The following is a 25984-nucleotide window of genomic DNA, read 5'->3' as shown; positions in this document are numbered from 1 at the left end:
AGGACATGTACAAGGAGTCCCCTGGGTGGTCTAGCCTCTGGCCTCATCCTGAGAATTTCACCATCAGCTCCCCTGGATCTTGGGCCTTCAAACTCAAAGTGAATTGTAACACCAGCTTTAGATGGCATAATGTGATAGCATATTGTGGGACAATTGTGTGAGCCAGTGATCACTATTATAGAGGTACTAGTCTGTTGGTTTTGTTTCTATGGAGACCATTGATGAATATATTTAAGATTCTCACCTAGGGCTTTTTACAATAAATAAATCAGCCCCAAATCATCAATTGAAGTGACACTGTTATTCATAGTCATGCATGAAAAATAGTAATTAAATTAAATTTCTTATTATTGCATATCAAATATACTGAATAATGGATTTCATTTTAGCATATTCAAATGTACACTACATATTTTAGGCACATCTACCACCCATTCTCAACCTTTCCCTTCCCCTTCCCGGTTCCTCTTCTTTTTATCTAATAGTGTCCTTGTACTTTATGTCATCTTCTGGTGTTTCCCCGGAATTCACAGACAATAGAAATATATGGTACTTACCTTCTGGCATTCCATCCATTTTCCGGTAAATGACATGATCTCATTCTTCTGTGTGGGTGCTCCATTGTGCATATGTACCACATTTTTGTATTCGTTCATCCACTGATGAACACCTGGGCTGTATGTACCTGTTCTGATATCAGTGCTGTGCTATCTTTGTTAGCACTGCTCTGTAGTATGTATTGAACTCAGGCATTGTGATACTTCCAGCATTACTCTTTCTTCTGAGGATTTCTTGTCTTTTATGAGTCTTTTGTGCTTCCATATGAGTTTTAGGGTTCTTTTTCCTATTCAGTGAGAATATCGTCATTTTTGTTAGGATCACACTATAACCTTAAACCACTTTCTGAAACATGGGCACCTTAACAGTATTAATTCCCCAGATGCATAAACATGGAAGATATTTTCATCTTCTAGTGTCTTCTTCAAGTTCTTCAGAGTTCTGTAATTTTCATTATAGAGGTCCTTCAGCTCCTTGGTTAAGTCCTTCATCTCCTTGGTAGCTATTTTTAAAAGTGAATAAAGTTGTTTGGCTGATTTATTTATCAAGATGGTCATTTAGAAGTCACTGATTTTTATGTTGATTTTATAATTTACTACTTTTGCTGAATTTGTCTGTGAGAACTAAAAATTTTCTAGAGGAGTCTTTAGAGTCTTCTAAATATAGGATCATATCAACTGTAAACACACGCAGTCAAACTTTATCCTTTCTAGTTGCTATCACTTTTATTTCTTTCACTTTCCCAATTATTATAGCTTAAATTTCAAGAATTGTATTAAAGAAGAGTTGTCAGAGAAGATATCCTTGTCTCACTCCCGATTTGAGGGGAGAGTCATAAATTTCCTCCATTCAGTATGGTGTGCTTGTGGTAATGCCATTCATAACCTCCACTATGTCAAGGTAAGCTCATTTGTTTGTTTTTAAGTTAAGTTTATTGGTACATTTTAGGTATACATAGTGATTACATTCATCATAGGGAATTTGTACTTGTGCATGATATAATGATATACCGGTACCACGATTCTTTTCTCCTCATTCCCCTCCCTTCTATGCAATCCTTCTTCCCCTCCTTATTTACAAATGCTTTGTTTCTATTTTTTCCTTTTCTCATTTCACTTCTTTTCCTGTCCTTCCATTCCCCCTACCCACTCCCTAATTTTCCTCATTTTAACATCTTCTTCCTATTTCCCATTGTCTATTACACGTTTTTGTCCTTATTTACACTTTTGGTTTCTCACACCAGAGAAACAATACACTATTTAAACATGTGTGTCTGATTTATTTCACTAAAGAGCATGATCTAAAGGTGTCTCCATTTACCTAGAAATGTCTAAAGTTTATCCTTCTTTATGACTGAGTACTACGCAAATGTATAAAGAAGCCCATATCTTCTCTATCCATTCATTGATTGATGGGTATTTGGGCTATTGCCAAGATTTAGCTGTTACAGATTGTGCTGCTATAAACGTGGGTGTGCATATAGTGCTGTGGTATGATGCTGTAATTCTTATGGGAAGATACCAAGAAGAGAAATAGCTGGATCTAAGGAACATTTAGTTTTAATATTTTGAGGAATCTCCACATTGATTTCCACAGTGGTTGGACCAGTCTACACTCTGACCAAAGTTTTCCTTTTTTCCTGCAACCCTGATAGCATTTGTTATTGGTTGATTTCTTGATAATAATCATTCTTTTGGAGTGAGATGGAACCTTAGCATTGTTTTAAATTGTATGTCTTGAATGACCAGGGATGTTGAACACTTTTTCATATATTTATTTGCCATTTCAACTTCTTCATCTGAGAAGTGTCTATTCACTTCAGATGCCCATTTTGGATTGAGTCTTTAAGTATGAGGGGTCTGATTTTTTTTTTTTTTTTTACTTTTTCATATATTCTAGATATTAGCCCTATATCTGAGGGACAGCTGGCCAAAATTTTTTCCTACACTGTGAGTAGTCTTTCACTCTATTGGTGGTTTGTTTCTTTTTCTGGGAAAAAGCTTTTTAATAAGATGAGAGTCCAGTTGTTAATTCTTTGTGATAGTTCCTATGCAATCAGAGTTTTGTTTATGAAGTCTTTGGTTACACCAATGTCTTCAAGAGCTGTACCTATCCTATCTTCCAGTAGGTTTAGTCTTTCTGCTTTAAAATTTAGATCTTTGATTCATTTCAATTTTAGTTGAGTGCATGATGAAAGACAGGGGTCTAGTTTTCTTCTCTGTTGTATGGAAAGCCAGTTTTTCCAGCACCATTTATTAAAGAGACTATCCTTTTTCCAGTGAAGATGTTTGGTCCTTTGTTAAAGATAAGGTGGCTAAGTATGTCTGGAGTTGTTTCTGCATCTTCTAATCTATTCCATTGATCCTCAGGTCTGTTTTTTGCTGATATCATGCTGTTTTTACCACACTAGCTTTGTAGTATAATTTCAAATCAGGGGTTGTGATGCTCCCTGCCTTGCCTCTGCTGCCCAGAATTGCCTTTGCTATACCAGGACTCTTCCACTTCCAAATGAATTTGAGGATTGTTTTCTGTAATTCTGTGAGTTATGCTGTTGGAATTTTGATCAAGACTGCATCCTATCCAACCAAGAACAACGGATATCTTTCCATTTTCTGATATTACCATTCCATTTTCTGATATTGTCTTCTGTCTCCTTTTCCCCAGTACTGTAGCTTTCAATGTAGAGGTCTTTTGCTTCTTTCAATGTAGAGGTCTTTTGCTTCTTTCATAAGACTGATTCTTAGGTATTTCCTTTTTTTGTATGCTATTGTGAAAATTGTTTTCATAATTTCTCTCTCAGTGAATTTGTTATCTGTTTACAGGAAGGCTATTGATTTTTGAGTGTTGACTTTGTATCCAGCTGTCCTACTGAACTTGTCATTAAATCTAAAAGACTTTTGGTGAAGTTTTTGGGGTCTTCCATGTAGAATATCATGTTATCTGCAAATAATGATAATTTAACTTCTTCCTTTCCTATCCTTATTCTTTTTATTTCTCTCTCTTCCTCCTATAATTGATCTTGCTAATGTTTCCAGGACTACATTGAGTAAAAGTCATGACAGTAGACACCCCTGGCTTGTTCCTGATTTTAGAGTGAAAGTTTGCTTGTTTGGTCCAGTTGGTATGATGTTTGCTATTGATTTGTCATACATGACTTTTATCAGAATGACGTAAAGACCATCTATTCCAAATTTCTGTAGTGTTTTTATCATGAATGGATTTCATCACTTTGTGCATCTATTGAAAGGATCATATGGTTTTTGTCTTTGGCTTTGTTAATATGGTGTACAATATTTATTGATTTTCATATATTGCTTGTTTGATGTTCGTGAATTTCCTCAGGTTTTTTTGTCATGGTAGTATCTTATTTATCAATCAATTTTGAAAGATAGTTTTGCAGGGTACATCAATCTGGGTTGGAGGGTGTTTTATTTTAGGGCTTGACATACTTCACTCCAATATCTCCTTGACCTGTCGATGTGTGACCTGAAGTCTGCTATGATTCTAACAGGTTTTCCTCTATAGGCAATTTGTTTTTTATCCCTAACAGCTTTTATTACTTTGTCATTGTGTTGAAATTCTGGAAACTTGACTATTATATGCCTTGGTGTAGAATTTTTGATCATGGCTAATTGGAATTCTACATGCCTCCTTTACTGATTGACAAATTCTTTTTTTTCTGCTTGGGAAGTTTTCTGCCATGACTTGTGTGTGCAAGTCTTTTTTTAATGTCATTTGTGCCACCTACTTCTTTGCCACTGATAAATTGTACATTATTTTTCTTTGTATCATCTAGCAACTGCTGGGTTGATTTTTCCTAGTCCTTTGTTGTTTTTAAGAAATCTTTGTTTGTCATGATCGTTAACCACAATCTTCTCTTCTGTATCTGAAATTCTGTCCTCACATTGACCCATTCTGGTACTTATACTTTCAATGGAATTTTTAAACTCCTGGATGTGTGTGTGTGTGAATCTGTTTCATGGATTACATTTCTTTCCTGTGCTGGGTGTTGATGGTCTCCATCATTTTCCTAAGCTCCTCTATTTTTTTACTTTATCTGCTCTGGAGTTACTAAGCATGTCTTTCACTGTGGTCGCCATCTTGTAGTTATCTGATAAATTATTTCTGATTTGATTCTTTTCTAGAGCCTTGTTCATCTGTTACTTTTGCTGTTACCCTTCAGCGAGGTCAGGTTGTAGCTTTCACATTGTCCCACCTCATTGCCCCCTGGGTTTGCCTTCGGTGACCTGGAAATCTGTGGTTGCATTTTGTTTAAGTGTCTTCTCATTTTCTATTTTTAAGGTTAATTCCTGAGTTGATGCTTATAAATTGCCCATGGTCAGTAGCTTTATTACTAGTATTTCAAACCCTTAGGAAATGACTACTTCTTAGACATGTCTTCCAGGTATAGCTGGCTTTTGGATTTTGAATTTGTTGCAGGATCCTACCTCTTCAATTTATTGAGGATGAGAAAGTGCTGCCTATTTGGCCCACCTCCTGGTTATTTGGCACTTGCCTATAGTATTTTTTATGACCCTTCACCAATCTCAGTCTTGGTATACCAGGAAGAACAACTGATTAGAACAGTTATGTCATTTTGGCTAAAATGATACAATCAGTAATATCAGTAACATCAAACACTGAGAAACTCAGGCAACTATTAATTTGCCACCTTTAACCATATGTACTAGATTTGTGGTTATATAACAAATCTACAATGAATCAGAAAATTATATGTAGTAAATATACCAATTTTACCCTCAGAGAAAATTTTAAAGAGGTCAGGGGGAAAAGTAGAGAAATTGAAGAAGAGGAAGAGCTTAGAATGCTGGAGGACAAAAGAAGATCATGTAAATTTTGGGAAACTGATGAATACAGGAGGAAAAGAGAAAGAAGAAATAAAAACAAGAACAAAACAGAACAACAACACCAAAACTAGAAACTATGTTCATATTCATAAACACTAGAAAAAACAAAACAAAAATAAGGAAAGAGAAAATAAGGAAAAAAAAGTCCACTTCAAGGGATATCTCTGCTGTCATTGGTAGACAATGTGGGCAGACAGAGGCCAGATCTTAGTTGATTAACCCTGGCAAGTCAACTCTAGCTTCATGCTGAGGTAGTAGACCATCCCAGTGAGCCTGTACCATTAATTCCACTGAAGTTCAGGCTGGTTTTGGCTGTGAGGCTGGAGCCAGATTTGTTCAGCCTGCTGCAGTCTGCGTACCTCCTCCCAGCTTGAACGTGGCTCCCTGACCCTGTCACTTGAAGCCATTAGATGCAGCAGGCCCAGTCACAGCAGCAGCTGTTATGAGTTCTGAGCTCAGTCGGCCCTCTCCAAGATGGTTATTGGCCAATTTCCCTCTCCCGGGGGCCGTCAGAACCCAAATAACTTACTGCAGACCACTGCTGCACACTGCATCCTCTGCTCTGATTTACTCGTGTGTTTCTCCATGGAGACCTCTGAGGTTACCGGTAATCACAAAGCTTCTGAAGGTTCGAGCTGCCACTCCCGTGCAGTGAGTCTGGATCCAGGGAGAAAGCGCTGCCTGCCGCCTCCTACTTCTTCACTGAAATCTCTCTTTTCGTTCTCCTCATGGGCTTCGATTCTCACTTCAGATCCTTTCTGTGCCCCAGAGACCACCTTCCTTCCTTCTCCTCTGCACTGCTGTATTCCAGGATCTGGAGACATCAAATCTCAAAGAGGCTTTTTGTCTGTTGCTCACAAGTCCACCATCTTCCCAGAATTCCCTGGTGAGCTCTTTCTGTACGCAATTTCTTCAAGGTTTTTAGGATGTAGTGATGTTGAATTTTGTCAAAAGGGTTTTTTTCCTGCATCAATTGAGATAATCATTTGATTTTTATCCTTGCCTCTACTTACATGGTGTATTACATTTATTGATTTTTATTCCTGGAATTAAACTAATTTGATCATGGCATATAATCTTGTGAATGTGTTTGTCCATTTAGTTTGCAATATTGAAGATGTTTGTGTTTATGTTCATCAAGGATATTAGTCTATAGGGTTTTTTGTGGTGCCCAGTTTTGGTATCAGGGTGATACTTGCTGTGTAATATGTGTTCAGAAACACTCTATTTCATAAAATAGTTTGAGGAGCACTGACATTAGCTCTTCTTTAAAGGTCGGGCAAACTGCAGCAGTTAATATCACAAATCCAACATTTTACTTGTTAGGTGACCTATTACTGCTGCCTCAATCTAATTTCATGTTATTGATACCTTTAGTTTTTTATATTCTCTTGATTTAATTTTGATAGGTTGTATGCATGTAGAAATTTATCAGTACCTCTATATTTTCCAATGTATATGAGTATGCTTTCAAAGTAGTCCTTAAGGATCCTCCGGATTTCAATAATAGGTTTTATATCTCCCTTTTCATCTCTGATTTTGTTATTTTAGGCTTTTATTTCTTTTGGTTAGCTTCCTTAAGGGTTTATCAATTACATTTATCTTGTAAAGAAACAACTCTCTTCATTGATCTTTTGTAATGTTCTTTTAATCTTTTTTGTTAATTTTGGCTCTCATAATTATTTTTCTTTTCTCCTACAATTTTTAGGTTTGACTTGTTTTTGTTTCCTAAGACCTTGAGACAGATTATTAGGTTATTTATTTGAAATATCTCTGGTGTTTTGATGTGGGCACTAATAGCCATAAATATCTCTGTTAGAGCTACCTTCACTGTTTTCTACAAATTTTGGTATGTTGTGTTTCCATTTTCCTGATTCTAGAATACTGATTCTAGTATTATAAAGTTTCATCTCTAATTCCTTCAGTGACCCACTAATCATTCAAATGGGTATTGTTCAATCTCATGGTTTGTATATTTTGTGTAGTTTCTCTTGTTAATTTCTAGTCTCATTCCATCAATATCTGATAAGATGCAAGAAATTACTTCATTTTTTATATTGTTAAGACTTATTTTTATGACCTAAAATATGATATACTTTGGAAAACATGCCATGAGCTGCATTTGTTGAATGGACTATTTTATAGATGTGTGTAAGTTCATTTGTTTTATAGTGTAGCTTACTTAACTCTGAAGTTTCTTTGTTGTTTTTTTTTGTCTGGTTGATTTTTCTATTTGTGGGAGTGTGGAATTGAAATCCCCTACTATTACAGAATTGGGGTCTATCTTTCCTTTTATGTAGAGTAGTTTATTTTATGAAATTCAATGTGCCATTGTTGGAGCCTGTATATTTTCAATTATTATATCTTCTTGGTGGATTTTCCCCTTTACCAATATATGGTGACCTTCTCTGTTTCTTCTGACTGAATTTACCTTGAAGTCTGCTCTGTTGGGTATTAATATAACTATTCCTGCTTTTTAAACAATTTCAGTTGTATGTAATCTCATATGCCATCCTTTTGCTTTCAGTCTGTGAATATCTTTGTCATTAAGGTGTATTTCTCTTGCAGTCTGTGTCTTTTAATTGGGAAAGTATACCATTTATATTCAGGATTATTGTAGAAAGGCTTGTGCTAATTCTTGTCATTTCATTGGCTTTTTATTTGATTCTTTCTGAATTCTCACTTGCTTTTCCATTCTTTTTCTCTGTACATAGGATTCCTTTACATAACTTCTGCAATGTTGGCTTAGTGGACATAAATTATTTCTAGTTTACTTGAAGGTGTTTATTTCTCCTTCATTTTGAGGAAAACTTTTCTAGATATATTAATCTAGGGGGGATTTATTTGCTTGAATATCTTCAGACACATCATTCCATGCCCTTCTGGCATCTAGAGTGTGCGCTAATTAAGCTGCTGTTATTCCGATGAATTTGCCTTCATAGATGGCTTGGTGTTTCTATCTTTTAGCTTGCAATATAATTTTTTTGTTTTGTACTCTTTTCCTTTTAACTATTCTATGATGTGTGCAAGTTATTTTCTAGTCATGTCTCTTTGGGACTCTAAAAGGCTCCTGTGCCTGGGTGTGTGTAACTTTCAAGATCTGGGAAATTTTTTACTATTTTACTGAATAGATTTTCTGTAAAAATAAATGTAAATGGATTTTCTTGGCACCCATAGTTCCCAAATTCATGATATGGTCTTTTAATTTTGAACCTGCTCATGTATGCTATGTGCATAATTTCTTATTCTTTATTACTATCTGAGTAAATCAACTCTTTCCAAGCTCTGAAATCTTCCTCCCATTTAATCTAGTCTATTTGTGACACTTTCCACTGATATTTTTATTTGACTTATTGAGATTTTCCTTTGAAAGATTTCTGTTTTGCTATTTTTCACAATCTCTATCACTTTATGGAATTTTTTCATTCCTTCTCTGTACTCTCATCTTTAATTCATGCAGAGATTTTCCTGTATTGTCTTGGAATTTATTGATTTTTTAAAAAAGAATGATCATTTTTAATTCTATATCTGGGTTCTCATCTACTTCAGTCACTGAAGTCAGAAATTACAGAATGAGACATGTCTGAAGGACTCATGTTTCTTTGTTTTTTCATATTTTATTTCTATGCTGAAATTTGCAAATATGTTAGATTGAATATCTTGTCCACTTTTATATCAGTCTTTCTTTGGCACAACCTTCTCTTGATAGCGTGTTCTAGGGTACTGGGTTGCTGTGAAATGCTGAATATCATCCAAGTTCCCCTTTTACCTCTCTGATAGTGATAGTGTACTTTGCCCTAGTGCAATATGCTGACATGTAAGGGTCCTGTTTTCCCTGTAAGTCTCATAAGTATAACATCCTTCTAATGGATCAGGCAATTATGTTACAGACATTGAAATATGTGTGTCATGGCGTGTGTCTATTTTAAGACAAAGGAACTAAAATGCATAGCAGTTATTTTAACTAGTTTTAGTTTATAGATTTCTATCTTTTGAGTTTTTCATATTTAGTATAGAATATTGATTATTTATGTAGTCAGTTTTAAGAATATTCCTCTACAGGAATATTTAATGATTTTACTGTATCAGCCCCATGGTAATAAAGAAAGAATATTTTCTACTTTTAGGTAATGTGTTTTAATCCATAAAATAAAATAAAGCTTCTCAGAGCATGTACACAAAGAATATGCACATTTGTTATTTTACCTTCTCTTACTCTTGGGCAACGCAGCTGACTTCCTTGAACGTCATGTTGCTCTACCTCATGCCAAGTGAGGTGCTTGCAAGAATCTGACGGAAGCTTTAAATAAGAAAGAAGAAAAGTATCATCAGGCAATATGTAATTTATTTACTTCTCTGGGTAAAGGCAATGTGAATCCATGCCAAATATTCAGGCAAATCTGATTCCAAATATTCAGTGATGTGCTTATGAAAATCATCTTAGTCCATTCTAAATTATATGTTCCTATTTAATACTGTATTCTCAGTGCCTACAACTGATGTATGTTTGATGCTAAATGACATAGCTAAGTATATGCTGCATTATTACTGTACTTACAGAAGCTCTGATAAATCACCCTTTAGTATTAATTGAATATTTCATAAGGCATCTCATTCCATTTTAGAGTAGCTCTAATTGATATCTTCACTGTGTGGGTCTGCTTCATTATTATAAATCTTTGGTCTTTCTCCAGTTTTGCAAGGTCTGCCCTTGTAAGTCGACGCAAAATAATCCTTCTATATGTGATTACTATTTTATTTATTTACTTTTATTTTTAGTAGTACATGTTTGCAGTACAGTACATAAAGTTTATACTCACATGGAGTTGGTACACATATATAAAATATCTTAATATGTTTTCCATCCCCTTTCTCTCCCTCCTTCCCCCTCACCCTTCAGCTCTTGATCTCCTTCTCCTGGTAGAGTTGAGAAAGCTCTATCTCCCTACTTCCCATTATCTATCTTCTATTTTGCTCTCTATTTATAATTTGGGTTTCTCATGTGAGAGAAACCGTGCAATGTTGAAGGTTGTTGTCTAATTTATTGCACTTAATGTTATGGTCTCAAGTTACAACCATTTTCCTGCAAATGATTCAAGTTTATCTTTCTTTATGGCAGAGTAGTATGATATTGTGTGCAAAAACCACATTTTCTTTGTCTGTTCATCTGGTGACGGACAGACAGCCTACCTCCAAAATTCAGCTGTTATGAATTGTACTGCTGTAAACACGGGTGTGCAAACATGGGCTTGGTAACATTTGTCGTCTTTTCCCTAAGTCATTTAGTTGTTACAGATCTTGGTTTATAAATTATGAAATATCCTCGTGGTTCTTGGGAAGAGTTCCAATTTATAAACATGCTTTAAAATGTGCAGCCAGTACTGAATTAAATATTTCAGGCCCAGTTATCTGTCTTGTTCTGGACGGTATGTTATCTCCCAAAACATGTACTGAGATCACATTTTGGGCAATTTTATACTGTTTTTGAACACTAAGGTTTTAGTTGCTCAAAATTCCCACTATTTCATATAGTTTATGATGGTTAAAGTTAACATAAACGTGTCATATTACTTGACAAGAATATTATATTAAATACCTACATATACCACAGATTCATAATTCTGTTAGTCAGTTTTGCACACATGTATAAACAAACCAACCCAAAATATTTCAAGAAATGTCATTAAAGTATTTGAAGCAGTTGTCTTCATTTTACTGACTAGACTCCACATAGATTATGCTTTCTTTCACCTACAAATTTGTCTAACTCATAAAAACACAAAAACTATTTCCATCAGATAAGCTTAAGAGGCTCTGGGTTAAACATTTTTCCTTCAGGAAAAAGACCCCTCAGAACCTTAGTATGCTAACGTACATTGTTGGTCCATGCTATCAAGTATTCCTACAGACACTGAAATCATAGAACGTTTTATTCATGGTGCAATACATGCAGTTAGTGCATGCCATGGAGCGGAAGTGGGACAAGGCTGCCAGCAAAGTAAATAGGAAAGAGGTTGATTTCTGAATCATAGGTAAACATAGATCTTAACTATAGTACTTATTAAATGGCATTGATTGCTCCAAAAAATATCTCATTATCTTTATTTTAAAACTAGAACTAGCAACAGAAGCTCTCTGGCTTATCAACAGTAACTCTAGAAGTTAATAGATGTATTTTTGAGATAGTCTGAGAATTTGTTCGTGAGATTTCAAATTGTTTACTTATCTTTTTAAACTGTGTTTTACAACAACTAATAAACAAATATATTTCAATTACTACAGAATATAGCAATCAGATCTATTGCTGGTTATTTAGTTTACATCTTTATAGAAGCTTCTTTCCTAACTTGCTGTCTTTGTAGACTTTTTCTTTTCTTTCTTCTATTACAGAATAAACATTTTTTAAGTTAAATTCACTGGGGCTGCTACACACTTTTTCCTGTTTGTACTATTTCATAGGACTTGTACTGGAAAAAGAAAAGAATTTAAGTTAAAGCTTTATTTGAGAGTAAATGTTTCATTTTTTATCTGACATCTAATTTTGTAGGAAAACAAGCTATTGTACATCTTTGTTTTCAATGTGTTATGACATGTTTCTTTCTAAAGGAAGAATGAATATTTGTGTTTTCCCCTGTTCTTTTTCTCTTATTAATTTTAATGAGCCATTTAACTAATCTAGAGTCTTACTAGCTCTAGATTCCTTTAAAATATATATTCTGGTTTATTTGTTTGTATATAGAGAATAATAAGCTTCATTTCTTTGCATTCAATCAAAAATATATATTTTACCCCAGTTATGAGATCAGGCAGTCCATCGGACACTGGGGATAGAAAGTTGAATAAAAGGTGGTAATTTTGCTTCAAATACTAATTTTCTATAATTTGTAAAGCAGGAATATGAATAACACATCTTAAGCCAGTGGGATAAATGAGCAATAATAAATGAAGGGAATGAGGAAGAGGTATACATAAATTATTTTTAAAATGTTAAACATAAGATAGCATATATTGTAGGTAAAGGGATAATGAAGACTTTTTACCAAGGATGATATTCCAGAATCTGAACGTGAATATAATGTTCTTCTGTCCCTTGACAGAGCTGAAAGAGTATGAGTTTCCCTTGGATCAGAGTAGTAGGAAGAATTAGATGGACGAATCTCTTGACTACTTGTGTTCTGATCTGAGGAACTGAGTAAAATAAAATGTTGATAGTGTTTATATATCTCTTTTAAAGTCTTTAAATGTAAATAGCTTTGTTTAAACACAACAATAAATTATAAGCACAAATTTTTCCGTTTGAAGAAGAGATAAATTATGCCAGAGCACTTTACCTAGATCTTAAAAAGACTTTTACATCTTGTCATAATCCCAAACATTTGTTTTTGGCTAAGAGTTGCTTAAAACAAGTTCTCACCAATGTTAAGAGCTGCATGCACGAACTACGTGTCATAGGAAAATTAGTCTAATAACACAAAAAGACACACCCGTATAAGATACTAAGGAGCGCAGCCTTCACATCGGAATGCGGTCCCTAGTGTGGCCAGGAGTGGAACTTTGGTTCATACACATTCTTAGACTCCAGGCGTGCTCATGAAGCTGGGCCTTAAATGTTCCCGGAGAATTCCTCTTGATATTGGTAATCATTCACTGCAAACGTGAGCTAATAAAACTATTTAAAATTTAGTAGAGAACAAAGGGAAAAGCCAGGTTCCTTGGTCAGTTTTCCCCGACATTTCAGGTATTACTACTTTTACAGTCCCATCTTTATAAAGCTACAGTAGAAGATATCCTTTTTGTTCTTCTATACTAATGTCGTTTACCCTTCATTGTTATTATATTTTTCTCTTCCTCCTCAACAAGAGTGACGAGCTTTTCTTCCTATAATTGAAGGTGTGCATGATTTTAAGCCAATAATTAAAAACAACATCTAAGGATGATTTGTTTTGTGTAAACCTAGAAGTAATTTTACTATTTCTGTCCACTTTTTTCTCTTGATAGATGTTTTCGGCTTTAAGAGTTTAAAGAAATAGCATTTTATATTTTATAGCACAGTTATTAGACCACTCTAGCAGTTTTTCTTACAGGGAAATGTGTAATTCTTATACACGGAGCTCACATTTATGAAATATAATACAGAAATGTCTTTCTTAAACTTACAGAATGAGTTGATACCATAACACAGTCTATATAGCCATTATTTTCTAAATTTCCTTACATTGTGAAATAACAACCTATTATATAATTGGCATTATCATGTCATAAAAATAAAAGAAGAAAATTATTTCTCCAATCTGCCACTAATATCTAACTATTTTGGCCACTAAATTTTAAAAAAATTAATAATTTTTTCTTAATTATGTAAAAAGTCAGAAAATACATGCTCTCATAAGCTCCCATTTGATTCGTTTGGACATCTGAGAATGTCTAGGCATTTGTTAATACTAGAAAGTAATTAAAATTTTGGCAATACAGTATGTACACAGGTAAAATTTTCCCTCCCTCATTTCTCTTTCTGTCTTGTTTTCTAAAGAATGAAATGAAGAATAGTCGAGAGTTCCAGCTCAGGAGATTCTAACGAGTAGATGACTAGTTTTTCCTCAAGTGTGAAATCTCTGGCTTCTTGCTGTCACATTCTCCCTTCACTCCTGGGCACCGTGTCAGGGAGCAGGGATGGGGGTGGGGTGCTGGAACCATCCCGGTAAAACCTCGGAGAGATTCGAAAGATCTTTGTTATGTTACTTCTATCGCAAATTCCATGTGTAATTTTTATTCATCCTGCTTTTTTAAATGAAATCTCAGCAAAATAAGTAAATTCTGATTCTCTAGTTCAAAAAGTAAGTTAAAGCAGAGGCATTTTCCAGAGACATAACGAACCCCAACTTCTGTCCTTTCTGTGGCCGCAATGTGCACAGCACCGGGGCAGAGTTGTAAGATCTGCTCAGGAATCAGGGTGAGAATCTTCTAGGGCACCGACAAAGCAGTTAAAGCCTCTGGTCACTGCACCTTTTATCTCTGATATTTAGAAGATGGTGCAAACTCTACCTGAATGATAGATGTTATTTTGTTGGGTAACACTCTTGCTACCAGTATTACTAGCATAGTAATCATAGCTAACATCCACTGAATACTCACCACATGCAAGACACAGTTCTAAGAGCTTTACAGGCAACTCCTTCAACACTCCATTCATTTAATGAAGCAGGTAACAATATCATGTTGATTTTGTTGACGAGGAAATTGAGGTACAGGAAGGTAGAGTAACTCTCCCAGGACACGCGGGCAAATGTCCATGTGTTAGCCAGTAGGACTCTAATAAGATTCAAATAAGCTGTTGTGCTGCTTTAAATAACTGTACAGCTCTATCATTACTAAGATGAGTTGCTATTAAGGACAACCACTAGTATTGATTTTCTTATTCTAATTGCTCTACTTAAACAAGTAGAAATAATTTCACTGGTGAATAGGACTGTAAATCTGAGCAGTTCTTATTTACTGAAAGTAAAAATGAAGCCTTCAGTAGCTGAGTCTATGGAGAATACCGTCCTCGATAACATCGCACTAGCTTTAAAAGCCTCTCCTAACTCTCCACTCACCCAATAAAACCGGACACACGCACTTTAGTTGGTGTATTGGCTTACCCATTTTTAATCTTTTTGCCCGCAGTGAACAGTTATCGTAAATTACAAATCTGAGCTTTTATGAAAAAGGAATTAATTTTATTAATGTTCTAATATAAAGCTGCCATGGAGAAGGTGCTATGGTTGAAACTGTACAGCATTCACTGGCCTTGATTTATAGAGTCTTTAAAAGAGGTGATGTTATCTGAATTGGCCATCTATTCTTGTTTTTTTTAAGTATAGAATGACTTATAAGAAAGAATCAGGTGAACTGAGACTGCTAGATAAAAAATAACAATAATATAACTTATCAGTTCACGGGAGCCTTTCATCACAAGATTGCCATGTCCTTTACAATCACGAATTTATAAGCCTCATAAATTGTCTGCAGCAAGGGGTGCTATCTATTTAATTAAAACGTCAAGTTAGTGACTCGGTAACTTTGTAAGGCGAGTGAAGGAGAAGCGGCGGATGGCCTAGTTTCTGAAGGGAACCGGGCTCTGGAGCGGGAGGAAGGTGTGCCGGGCGCGCGTCACCTGGAAGGCCGAGGGGCTCCTTTGAGTCCGGCAAGGTTAGCAAAACAGTCAGTTAGGGGCACTTTCTAATTGTGCTACATATATTCTTCGCGTGGTCGGAGAGCTGTGTAACATTCTTGCGTTAACATTGTTTGTATTTAAGAAAGAAGGAAAGAAATAAGTTTCAATTTTATTGTACTGTTAGCGAAGGGTATTCTTCCCAAACTTTCAAACACCTTTTCCCCGAGGAAGATTACCCAGCTAGGTTCTCAAATCCAATGCTAAAATTTATCATTTCTGAGACATAGGGTAGAAGAAAACTACTATTACCTCTAAAACATTACATTTGAATGAAAGGAGATACAAATTTAGCCTCTTTGATTTCATATAGATCATTTTAGAAGGACTAAGAAGTTCTGTCTTTTCTATACCTATACGATATTTATCTGTAATCTTGCAATGATTGTATAATCTCTGTGCTGGAGACGGTAAAAGAAATAATAGAAAATTTTCTCACCTGAGCTGTCATAGAATCAGGAAGAAATTTGATCGTATAGTTATTAACTGCTGAAATGGCAAATAAAATACACTAGGTTTTTAATTTGAAGATTATGACTGCTTTCGGATCATTCTAAATATTCTAGAGATAAAACCTTAAATTAAGTACGTAATAATTAATCAATGAATTCTTTTCCAGGAAGCAATTTTTACTAGCCAGCCTGTGTGGTCCAGTGTGTGCACTCCTGGTGGGGCGTCGGCTCGGGTCCCGAACGTACGTCAGTTCTCCTCCTCGCGCCCGCCCGGTCCCTGAGCCCCTCCGTTCCTCTCCCTTCGGCGCCCCTCCCAGCTCAGGGTCTGCGCCCGTGTGCAGCTGGCAGGCGCTCGTGACACACCTTAACCCGTATTTCACCCGTGCTCCCTCCTCCCCCATCTGCCGCTCCCTCCCCTTTGGGAAGGCTCTAGCTCCCTACTTCCCCTTGTCTTTTATTTTGCTCTTTATTTATACTGTGAATTTCTCCTATAAGAGAAACCAGGAAATATTTTCTTCTGAAAAAGTGTTTTAATAATATTCCAAAAGTATCTGTTATCCTAAAGTGTAGGGTTTTAACGGACATACCTCAAATTACTTAGATTGTTACTATATAATTACTATATAACAATAAATTTTAATTTTGAAAAATATACAACTGCGATTAGAACTTTTTGTACTTTAACCTGAGTCAGATTTCAATTTTATGTGACGCGCTTTTTATTTTTGTAAAATTTGCATGTACTCATTGCTTCAGCCGTCTGCTCAGTCGTACAAACAGCAAAATGTCCCACGTTAAAGTACAGAAAAAGAAAATCACATTCCTTCTCTAAGAGAGAAGGCTGGTAAATTTTCATGTCTATTACTGAGTTCGCTGACATTTTTAAAAGGGAAAGACATACCCAGCTATCAAAGCAGTGGAGACAGAGGGACTGAGCACCCCATGCTCTCTCTAGGAATTATACTTAGAAATGTATAAAGCTTAACTGTCACAACACTCACAGCTGCACTTAGGTTTTTAATAAATACAGGAGGGACTTGTACTACTCCCTGTGTTGTGAAAACTTTGGACATTTAACTGCATACAGAGAAGATTATAGATGCTAAAAGAAAATATGTGATTTAGATAGACCTTGTGAACACGGTAGACCTGTAAAGTTCCAGATGAAATCAGCTGTAGTCGAGGAAGGTCAATGAGTGAGATTCTTGCTCTACCATGTACAGCTGTGTGCAGCTGTGTTACTGACAGAGCACTGGTGCTGAGAGACCTTTCTCCTCCTCTCCCTCCTCTCCCTCCCTCCCTCCCTCCCTCTTTCCCCTCCCCCGCTCCTCTCCTGCTCCCCGTCTCTTTCTTCCTCACCATTTCCTTCCTACTTCCTTCCTTTCCCTTCAAACTTTTTTATTTTAAAAATTAAAAAACTGACAAAACAACAATGAAGACAAAATCAAAACAGCACAAAAACAACAGGAATGATGCATGACCTCAAAACAAAATCATAAAAATTTACAGTGGTTGCTACATTACATGCTGTTATCCTCAACGAAGTTGCTCAGGTCACTAGACATAAGAATGTAAGCTTGATCAAACAAAGACAGTAGCAAGTAAAAAAAAAAATTAAAATAAGTAAAAAAATAAAACATTGGAAATGATGCAGTGATGATAGGAGTTCAACAATGGTTCTTATACTGCACACTGTCGTTTTCAGATCAGTCGTTCTAATTACCAGATTCAAGCGTGCAAAATTGGTCAAGGGAAAAAGAAAATTTTAAGCATTGACTGCTCCTCTCAATAAACCACAGACAGCAATACACCTATTCCAGCTCTCCTTATATATACATATAAATTTTGTTTCTCATTTAAAAAAAAAAACCAAAATAACAAAACAAATGTATAAACAAAACAGCATAGAGAGCAATAAAAATGATACAGCATTTCCAAACATGGTGATAGGATATTAACAATGGTTGTTTTCTTACACAGTGTCATCTTCAAAATAATTGCACAGATAATCAGACATAGGCATGTGAGATTGATCAAACAATTACACATTAACTGTTCCTTTCAATAAACCAGCAGATATTAGCAGTAGTTTCTGAAGACTGAGATTTGAGTTGGATCACTTTGCACACTGTCTCTAGATTGTGTTATAAATGTTTGCTGGTTGATAGCAATATTGGTAGTAAAAACTCATTTTATACAAGGCCTGCAAATAAACCTCTTGTTAGTGTAGTGCTTTAAAAACTTTTAGCAACTCAGAAAAAATGAATTTCATAATTCTGCACAGAACTTCTAGCCATTTAAAAAGTATTGTATTGCATGAAGCCTTCTCCAAATTATGACACGTTTAGATTTTAACATTAAAATCAACATAATATTTGGACATTGCTTGAGAAATATATAGTTGGCTAACGAAAATAGAACGCTGTCACTCCTTGGCCTCTAATCCCCCCCACCCATATTTCTTCTCCTAACTATAGGCAGTGAGTGGAAAAACTATAAGTTTTATACTTTTATGAAGCTGAAGTATACTTAGTCCTAAAAGCCGAAGGTGTAAATTTATTTTTTAAAAAAATAAGGCCCAGGATATTCACCAGTAAGTACCCCCCTCCAAATTCAAGGCAAACCCCACGATTACATGTTGTTTAATGATCAACACGCTCTGAGAAGTACTCATGGGGCAGCTACGACGTGCAGGAGCGAGCAAACCAACGCTAGGTTTTGGCCTCCTAACCTGCGCTGTGGCCTTAATGACCTCTGTCTTTTTGTGTGGTCGTAGTAGTCTCATTTAAACCTGTCTAGCTAACATGAATAGATATTGCCTTCTGCCGGTCTTACCTACTTTCCCCCTGAAACTTATAAGATTATTTTAAAGAGGCCCTGTGTATCCACAGACGTGCCGTCGTTAGCGGAGCAAGCCCAGCTCTCTTCACCCGGAGCCATCACAGAAACTGCACTGCTCGCAGCAATCTGCATGTCATTGGGAGCGGGGGTGTTTGTGGCTCTGTCACGCAGCCATCAGGTGTCACGCACGTCGCATGACTTTACATCTTTATGAAATTTAACCTGGTAATACTATCCACGTTTCTTTGGCCTTTCTCCCCTCGCTGTCAAGCAACGACTAAGGTTACTTTTAATGGCATTTTCTTACCTTTCGGACATGGCTTGCTGGTGGAAACACTTTCCTCTTGCACTCATGAAGCTATTTTTCTGAAGCTATTTTTCATCACATTCCCACCAAGGGACAGGCGAGCTGTCCACTTCTGGGGGTCTTCCATGGATTCACTGTGACCGAGGAAACAAGCTGTTACCTAGCAACACGGCCCTTAGGAGGTACTGTTACCCGTCTCTTAGAGCTCATCAAAGGAATTCCTGTGCTCTTAGAGCAGCATTAATTGTGAGTATTGTTTACAGGGAGTGTCTGAACTGTGGCAGAACTGAATCTTGACTACAGAAGTATAAACGATGGCAGAGAGGATGAACACCCACCACACACCTCTACTGTTTACTGCCTTCACCTCATTATGTCTTCAGCTGTTTGCACCCGGCTGGGGTTCTGCAGAAGGGACAGTTCAGCAGCGTGTGTCCCCGTGCTTGGTTTCCTGCCGCTCTCCTATAGTTTCAGAGCTAAAGGAGCATCGGACGGATGGCATCTAGTGCTTCACGATCTGCGCTCAAAACTCCTTCAGACGGGACATAGAGAAGCAATTCTGACTTGTCCATAATGAGGAAAAGCTAGTACTTTCATTTCAAAGCAAATATTTCACAATTTTGCACAGAAGAGGAGGGAATATCACATCATATGTGTCATTATTTATCGGTCCAACAAGTGTGCTCAGAGTGTCTTAGACGCATGGATAACACTGTCAGTTTTTTAACTTCAACAGCCAAAGAATGAAAGTTCTGTAAACCCGCGACGTGCACCTCTCTTTTTCCAGGACAGAATAGTTAGCTGTGTTTCTGAAAGCTAAGGAATTGCTGTTTGTCAAAAGCACAGTATTCTTCCATAGTCTTTTCTGCTTCAGAGAACAAGATATTTGGGAAGTGACTTTATTAAAATCTAATTTCAAAACACCATATTTGGCATTTCTTGGAAAAAGCATCATGTTCTCCTTCTATTCTTCTTTTCTGTACAGTAGTGATAACCCATCTGCGGACAAAAAAATGACCCTGTAACCTCATGAAAGTGTTTCCTATCAAAAGATTTAAAACATTTTCCTCCACACTGACTTTCTGTCAGAATGCCAATTTTATGTACAAAATACCTCCGGCTAAAAATTGCATAAAAATAGTCTATGCTAAAAGATGTAGTTAAAATATCTGCTGAAGATCTGCAAACTGATTTTTTTCTATTGCAGTTAATAATTGTTTTTGAAAAACTGCCAAATACCTAAAATATTATATCTTAATTTTCTGGATTTTTTTCCTGTGGTAAAAACAGAGATCACAATGTCAAACATTTGTTTTATTCTTATCTTTTTTCAGCATCCTAGGAATTTCCCCAAGTCCTAAAATTCTAGACTAGATTTATACAAAAATTAATTAGAAAAAGTAAGCAAATTGCATTGGTCTTAAGTAATCTGTTTAGTCTCTAGACCCCAACGACTGCTCCTTACCTCTACCTGCTTTCAGTAAGAGCTATATAATACTTCAGTGGCTGAACTTTGAGTTTGCTTAAAATAAGGTTGAAGACTTTTTAAAAAATCCAATGGCAAGGTCATTCTTCAACTAAATGCATAAGATATCTGAAGGCAGGTAGGACCCAGTTATCACAATGCTTGAAAAGATTACCATTATAAACTCCCAATTCCTCATTGCCTGAGTCCTCATTTGTCCATCAGAACTTAGTTCGAGAGCTACCACTACCACGACAACTGACCTTACTCCCTCTAAATGTAACCTCTCCTTTGGGGTGCTGTCTGGCAAAACTGGAATCCCAGATCCGTTCTCAGTGCCTCTGTCTCCCTTTTCTGCTGACCTCTTCCATCTCTCTGTCCATTCATACCCTCAGCTGAGCAGTCAGCAAAGAATTCCCAGAGGGTGCCATCAGCCATGTGTTCCGCTACTCACTGCAGCCTTCCCATTCTCTCTGCCTTACCCTGTGTATCAACACCTTATTAGCGTTTCTGTTCTTTTGTTTGTAAGTTAGAGCCTATCCCTGTCAGCTTTCCTTCAAAGTCATTGATCTGTAAGTTCTCTACCTTCTGCATCATGAATTTCTCCTACCCTACTGGAGCATTCCTTTTTCTTTCTTTTTTTTTTTTTTTGGTACCAGGAATCGAACTCAGGACCTTGTGCTTGTTAGATAGGTGCTTATGCCACTGAGCTATATCCCCGGCCCTGGAGCATTCCTATAAGGATATAAATTTGGAGTAACTTTTCCCACTTGAAACGAACACTCTTTGGCCCACTTTTTATTTCAATTTCCATTCCAGCAATTGCTTTGCATGTAAAGTGTTACAGCGTGTGAGTAATGTTTCAGTGTTATCAGTGCTAGCTGCTGCTAATTCTTCTCTTTCTGGTGTCTCTTGAACTAACTCAAATGTTTTCATTCCATTACTGCATGGAAACTACCTTTGACAAGGTCATACATGACTTGCCAGCTATTAAAATTCATAGCCAGTTTCTAGTCCTTGTTTTTGACCTAACTGCTGCCTCTGAAACATCCAGTTTCTCGCGTCTTTCTGAGTTGACTCCAGGACTCGCCCTCCACCGGGTTTCTGTTTACTTCATAGTCCATTTTGCTGCTTCCTTCTCATCCCGTCTCTTGACACCGTGTGTCTGGAACTCAGTCTTCAGAATGCTCTCCCTGTACACTCTCTCCTTTCATGGTTCTATCCAGTGTTTTTGGGTTTAAAACACCATCTATATGCTAATGACTTCAAAATTTAAAACTCCGGTCTGCACCACCCCCTTATTTCTCTTTCTTGAATTTCTGACTTATATATTCACCTATTTGAAATTCATCTTTGATATCTATTATGGTTGATACACTGTGCCAACTTGAGAAGTTTGGAAGGTTAACTAAGGGACTCAGCAGGGGGCCAGGGTCCTCACTTTGTAAACATCCCCATCCTGTGCGACAGGAGGGCGCGGAGATGGTGGGGGCGGGGAGCCTACATACAATATAAGGGGGAGAAGAGGCTTGCTCCCCCCACTCCGCCTTTTGCTCTTGCTGCTTCTGCTGTCTTTCGCCACCTTGAAGTGTTGCCCGTGTGCCACGCCACCCTGCCTTGGAGCCAGCTGAGTATGGACTGACACCTCCACAAACTGGGAGCTAAATAAACCTCTCCTCTCCTAATTTTGGGTGTTGGGTATTTTGTCTTAGCAAAGAGAGAAAAGTAACCAAGATGATACCAAATAAACATTTCAATCTAACATTCAGAAGCTAAACTTTCTACACCTTTTGTCCAAGTCAGCTCCTTTGGTATTCCCCATCTAGTCAAGGCACAAACCATAGAACTCTCCTTTGAGAAAAGCAGTCTCAAAACCCACATCTCCCTCATCAAGAAACCCTGTGAGCTCTACCTTCACCGTGTGTTCAGAGTCTCACCCCACCCACCCCTCATGGCCACTTTCATGATATGAAGATCAGACATTTGCTGGTCCCTACAGCAGTTGCTGTCCTGTGCTCCTGCTTTCCTGTAGAACACCTTCAACCACGGCACTTGGCACTCAGTGATGCTATTAAAATGCAAGTTACCCGCTTGTTCAAAACACTTTAATATCCACCTCACCTCTCAAAGAAAGAATAAACATCCTCACAAGGCATCAATGTATCTGATGTTTAAAAAGAATTGTGTCAAAGTTTTTTACAGCCAGGTGTGGTAGCGCACCCCTGTAATCCCAGCACTGAGGAGGCTGAGGCAGGAGGATCGTTGTGAGTCAGGAGACCAGCCTGGGCTACAAAGTGAGCTTAGGGCCAGCCTGAACTGCATAGTTGTCTGGCAAGGTCCAAGTTGATTAATAGCACTTAAGAATACATAAGCACTTGGTAGGTGTTACTAGACAATTAACTTTAAAAACTTACTAATTTTTTTAAGCCTCAGGATCGGTTAAATAAGGAGTAAACAAATTTGAATATGAACTGCTTTTAAAAATGCTACCATTATACTTACTCATGCAATAGAATACACTATTTCCTCAATATTGTGAAATCAAAACAAAATGCAGAATGTATGGTTACATTTAGACAATGGCAGCAGGCTTCCCACAAGCCTTCTAACTTTCTTTTAAAACGATACCAAACAGAAAAAGGAAAATTGTACCTACAGAAGTCCCACAAAGTCAGCAGACTTTGAGAACACAGACCACAAAAACTTCAAAGTGACCGAGAATTAGAAAGTTCAGGGTCTTCCGCACCAGCCTCCGCCTCATCCCACAGCAATGCCCGAGGACAAACCAGGGAAAGTTGTGGGACGGTTGAAAAGAGAAAGGGCCTAAAATTGGCCTAAAACTATTATCAGATTAAATTCACTGAAATAAAAAAGTGCAATGAAAGCGTTCAGGAAAATCAGAGCGAGGATAAAGGAGAACACTTCAAAGCGCGCGAAGATGTGAAAGCACAGCGCTCACCGAAAGGCGTCGTGTTTGAAGCCTACAGCTTCCGGGCAGGGAGTGACAGCGCCAAGTGAAAGCAAGGAATGTCCTTCAGCAACTGGAAAGGAAAGAAAATGAAGATAAAGGTTAAAATCGTAGAAGACAAAGCAGAGCGGGCTAAATACAAATACTCATGAGCCCTCCTGTATCAACATTATAAGCACAAGGATCACACGCACGGAAGCTGCCCGCATCTTAAAGCCTAGTGCTTGTGGATACATCGCTTTGCAAGGCAGAGGGGAAGTAGGGCTGCAGACGGAGTCAGGGCCGTGGCTGCTGCTCGGATCGCAGGCTTCGTGTGGTCCCCAGCCCAGACGCTGTTAGCCAGTGATGAGCTAGGGCTTAGTGACAGCTCTCCCGGTTGTTGGGAGCAAGCTCTCAAAGGGACTCTTCAGGCCTCCGCGTCTCTCCCCCTGGCTCTTGCTCTTTGATGCCGTGGCCACTCGGTGGGCAGACTTCCTTTGCCGGCTGGTCTTGCCCTGACGTCTTCCTCGCGACAAGCCCAACAGCAATGGGCCACTGACGACACACTAAAGCGCACAAATCTATGAGGCCAAGTAAGCTTTTCCTCTCTTAAATGTGATTAACTCAAGTCTTCTGTTACATCACGGAAAACTAACACAGCTGCTCGCTAAAGACTGGAACACTTTCCTGGCTCACAGGTAAGCACGATGTGATCATAAGTGTCCTGACGTTGGAGGAGGGAGGAAAAGAGTGGATATCAGAGTGACGCAACGGGAGAAAGACTCAGGTATCTATTTCTGGATTTGAAGATGCACAAACCAAGGAATACAGGCAACCTCTAGATTCCAATAAGGCAAGAAACAGATTTCCCTAGAGCTTCTAGAAAGTAGCCCTACCAACACCTTCATTTTGGACCAGTTAAAATCTATTTCTCACTTCTGGCCTCCAGAACTGTAACACAATCAATGTGCGTTTTTTAGAACTGCTAATTTGGTGACAATGTGTTAAAATAACAACAAAAATCCTAATACACCTTCCCACCTTATCTCGCTGAATACCATTAACACAAACAATACAAACCTGCTAGAGTCCTTGAAGGTTACCACACTGTTTGAACAAGGCATGACTGAGACTAAGGCTCTTGGAAATCAATTCTCTGCCATAAAATTCAAGCCTACAAACCTTTATGGTATTACCTACAAATCAGGAAATAAAATTGTCACACATAACTGAGAAAAATTCTTGCAGAAAATCACCAAGGAAAAAAGTTGACTGTATTTCAAATCTCCAAGCAGAATTAAATACACCGCTGTGATATGTTCTGAAAAAGACATCAGTCGGTGATTTCACCACCCTGTACAAACCCCCTGGGGTGTGCTTACGCAAACCAACACGACTACAACTTCACTACGTCATGGAAACTTATGGGACCCCTGTCATACCAGCAGTCTGCTACTAACCAGAACGTCATCGTGTGGTGCATGCCTGCACTCAGAAAATACTTGAGGACATGGGCTGTGTTTGAACTTGGTTTGTCCCTGTCAAACTTGTTGAAATTTGCTTTGCAATGTCATGTTACTAAGAAATAGTGGAGACTTTAAGAAGTGATTAGGTAGTTAAGAGGGCTTAGTTCTTTTCTCACAGGAATACCATGGACGCTAGTTCTCCCTCTCCTAGGACTGGATTAATTAGTAAGGGAACAAGTTATCATGAAGTGTAGTGCCTCTCATGTTACCTACCTCTCTGTAAGGACAGCTGCAGTAGATCCCCTGTCTACATGGTTCGCCACTTTTTCTGCCTTGTGCTGAACACAGTGACTGATGTATCCTCAGTATGGAGTAAGTATTTATTAAATGAATGCATGAGAGTACAGTGGATTCATCTCATCCCGTTGATATGAGAAGTAAATAGTTCACAGCCAGCTGAGACGTGGCCATTAATCTGGAGAACATTTCACAGTGTGACTACGGGGAAATTTAACATGCTCACAATTTTTGCTTATGGAAAACACTTCAAGGGGCTTCTTTTAGTATAATTCCATTTTACTTTTCCAAAATTTGGCCTGGAAGCCTCAGAAAAATAAAGGTTTCTTTTTTAAAATAGTATGAAGGATAGCTCAGCAAACAAGGAACGAACTGGAAAATGTCCGTGGAAGTTTTGGAGCACTATCAGTCAGCTTCCCCACCAGTGAGACAAAGTATTTGACACCCCAGCCAAGGCTGGGAGAGGTTTATTTGGGCCGATTGTTTCAGAGGATTAAGTGCGTTGCTGGCTGGCCCCATGACAGATACGACATCATGAAGGGCCTGGCAGAGGAAGGCTTTTCAACGCACAGC

General features: G+C 37.7%; 1 protein-coding gene across 2 annotated transcripts in view; it reads right to left on the bottom strand.

Annotated features, from left to right (window-relative positions):
• Positions 1 to 19366, bottom strand: part of LOC102027589 — a 33358-nt gene extending 13992 nt beyond the window's left edge. For both annotated transcript variants that reach the window (XM_013518596.1, XM_013518597.1), the window contains exons 1-3: positions 19237 to 19366; positions 12467 to 12614; positions 9633 to 9726 (exon numbers count right to left, since the gene is read on the bottom strand). In XM_013518596.1, the coding sequence (XP_013374050.1) occupies positions 9633 to 9726; positions 12467 to 12614; positions 19237 to 19283 (289 nt within the window). In that variant the 5' untranslated portion in view covers positions 19284 to 19366. The remainder of the gene's footprint in view (positions 1 to 9632; positions 9727 to 12466; positions 12615 to 19236) is intronic.
• Between the last annotated feature and the right edge of the window lie 6618 nt (positions 19367 to 25984).

The sequence above is a fragment of the Chinchilla lanigera genome, unplaced genomic scaffold, assembly GCF_000276665.1.
Source record: "Chinchilla lanigera isolate Chin_1 unplaced genomic scaffold, ChiLan1.0 scaffold00047, whole genome shotgun sequence".
In the NCBI taxonomy this organism is placed as follows: domain Eukaryota; kingdom Metazoa; phylum Chordata; class Mammalia; order Rodentia; family Chinchillidae; genus Chinchilla; species Chinchilla lanigera.
The sequence above is the reverse complement of the archived record's forward strand: the minus strand, read 5'-3'. Positions and strand labels throughout refer to the sequence as shown.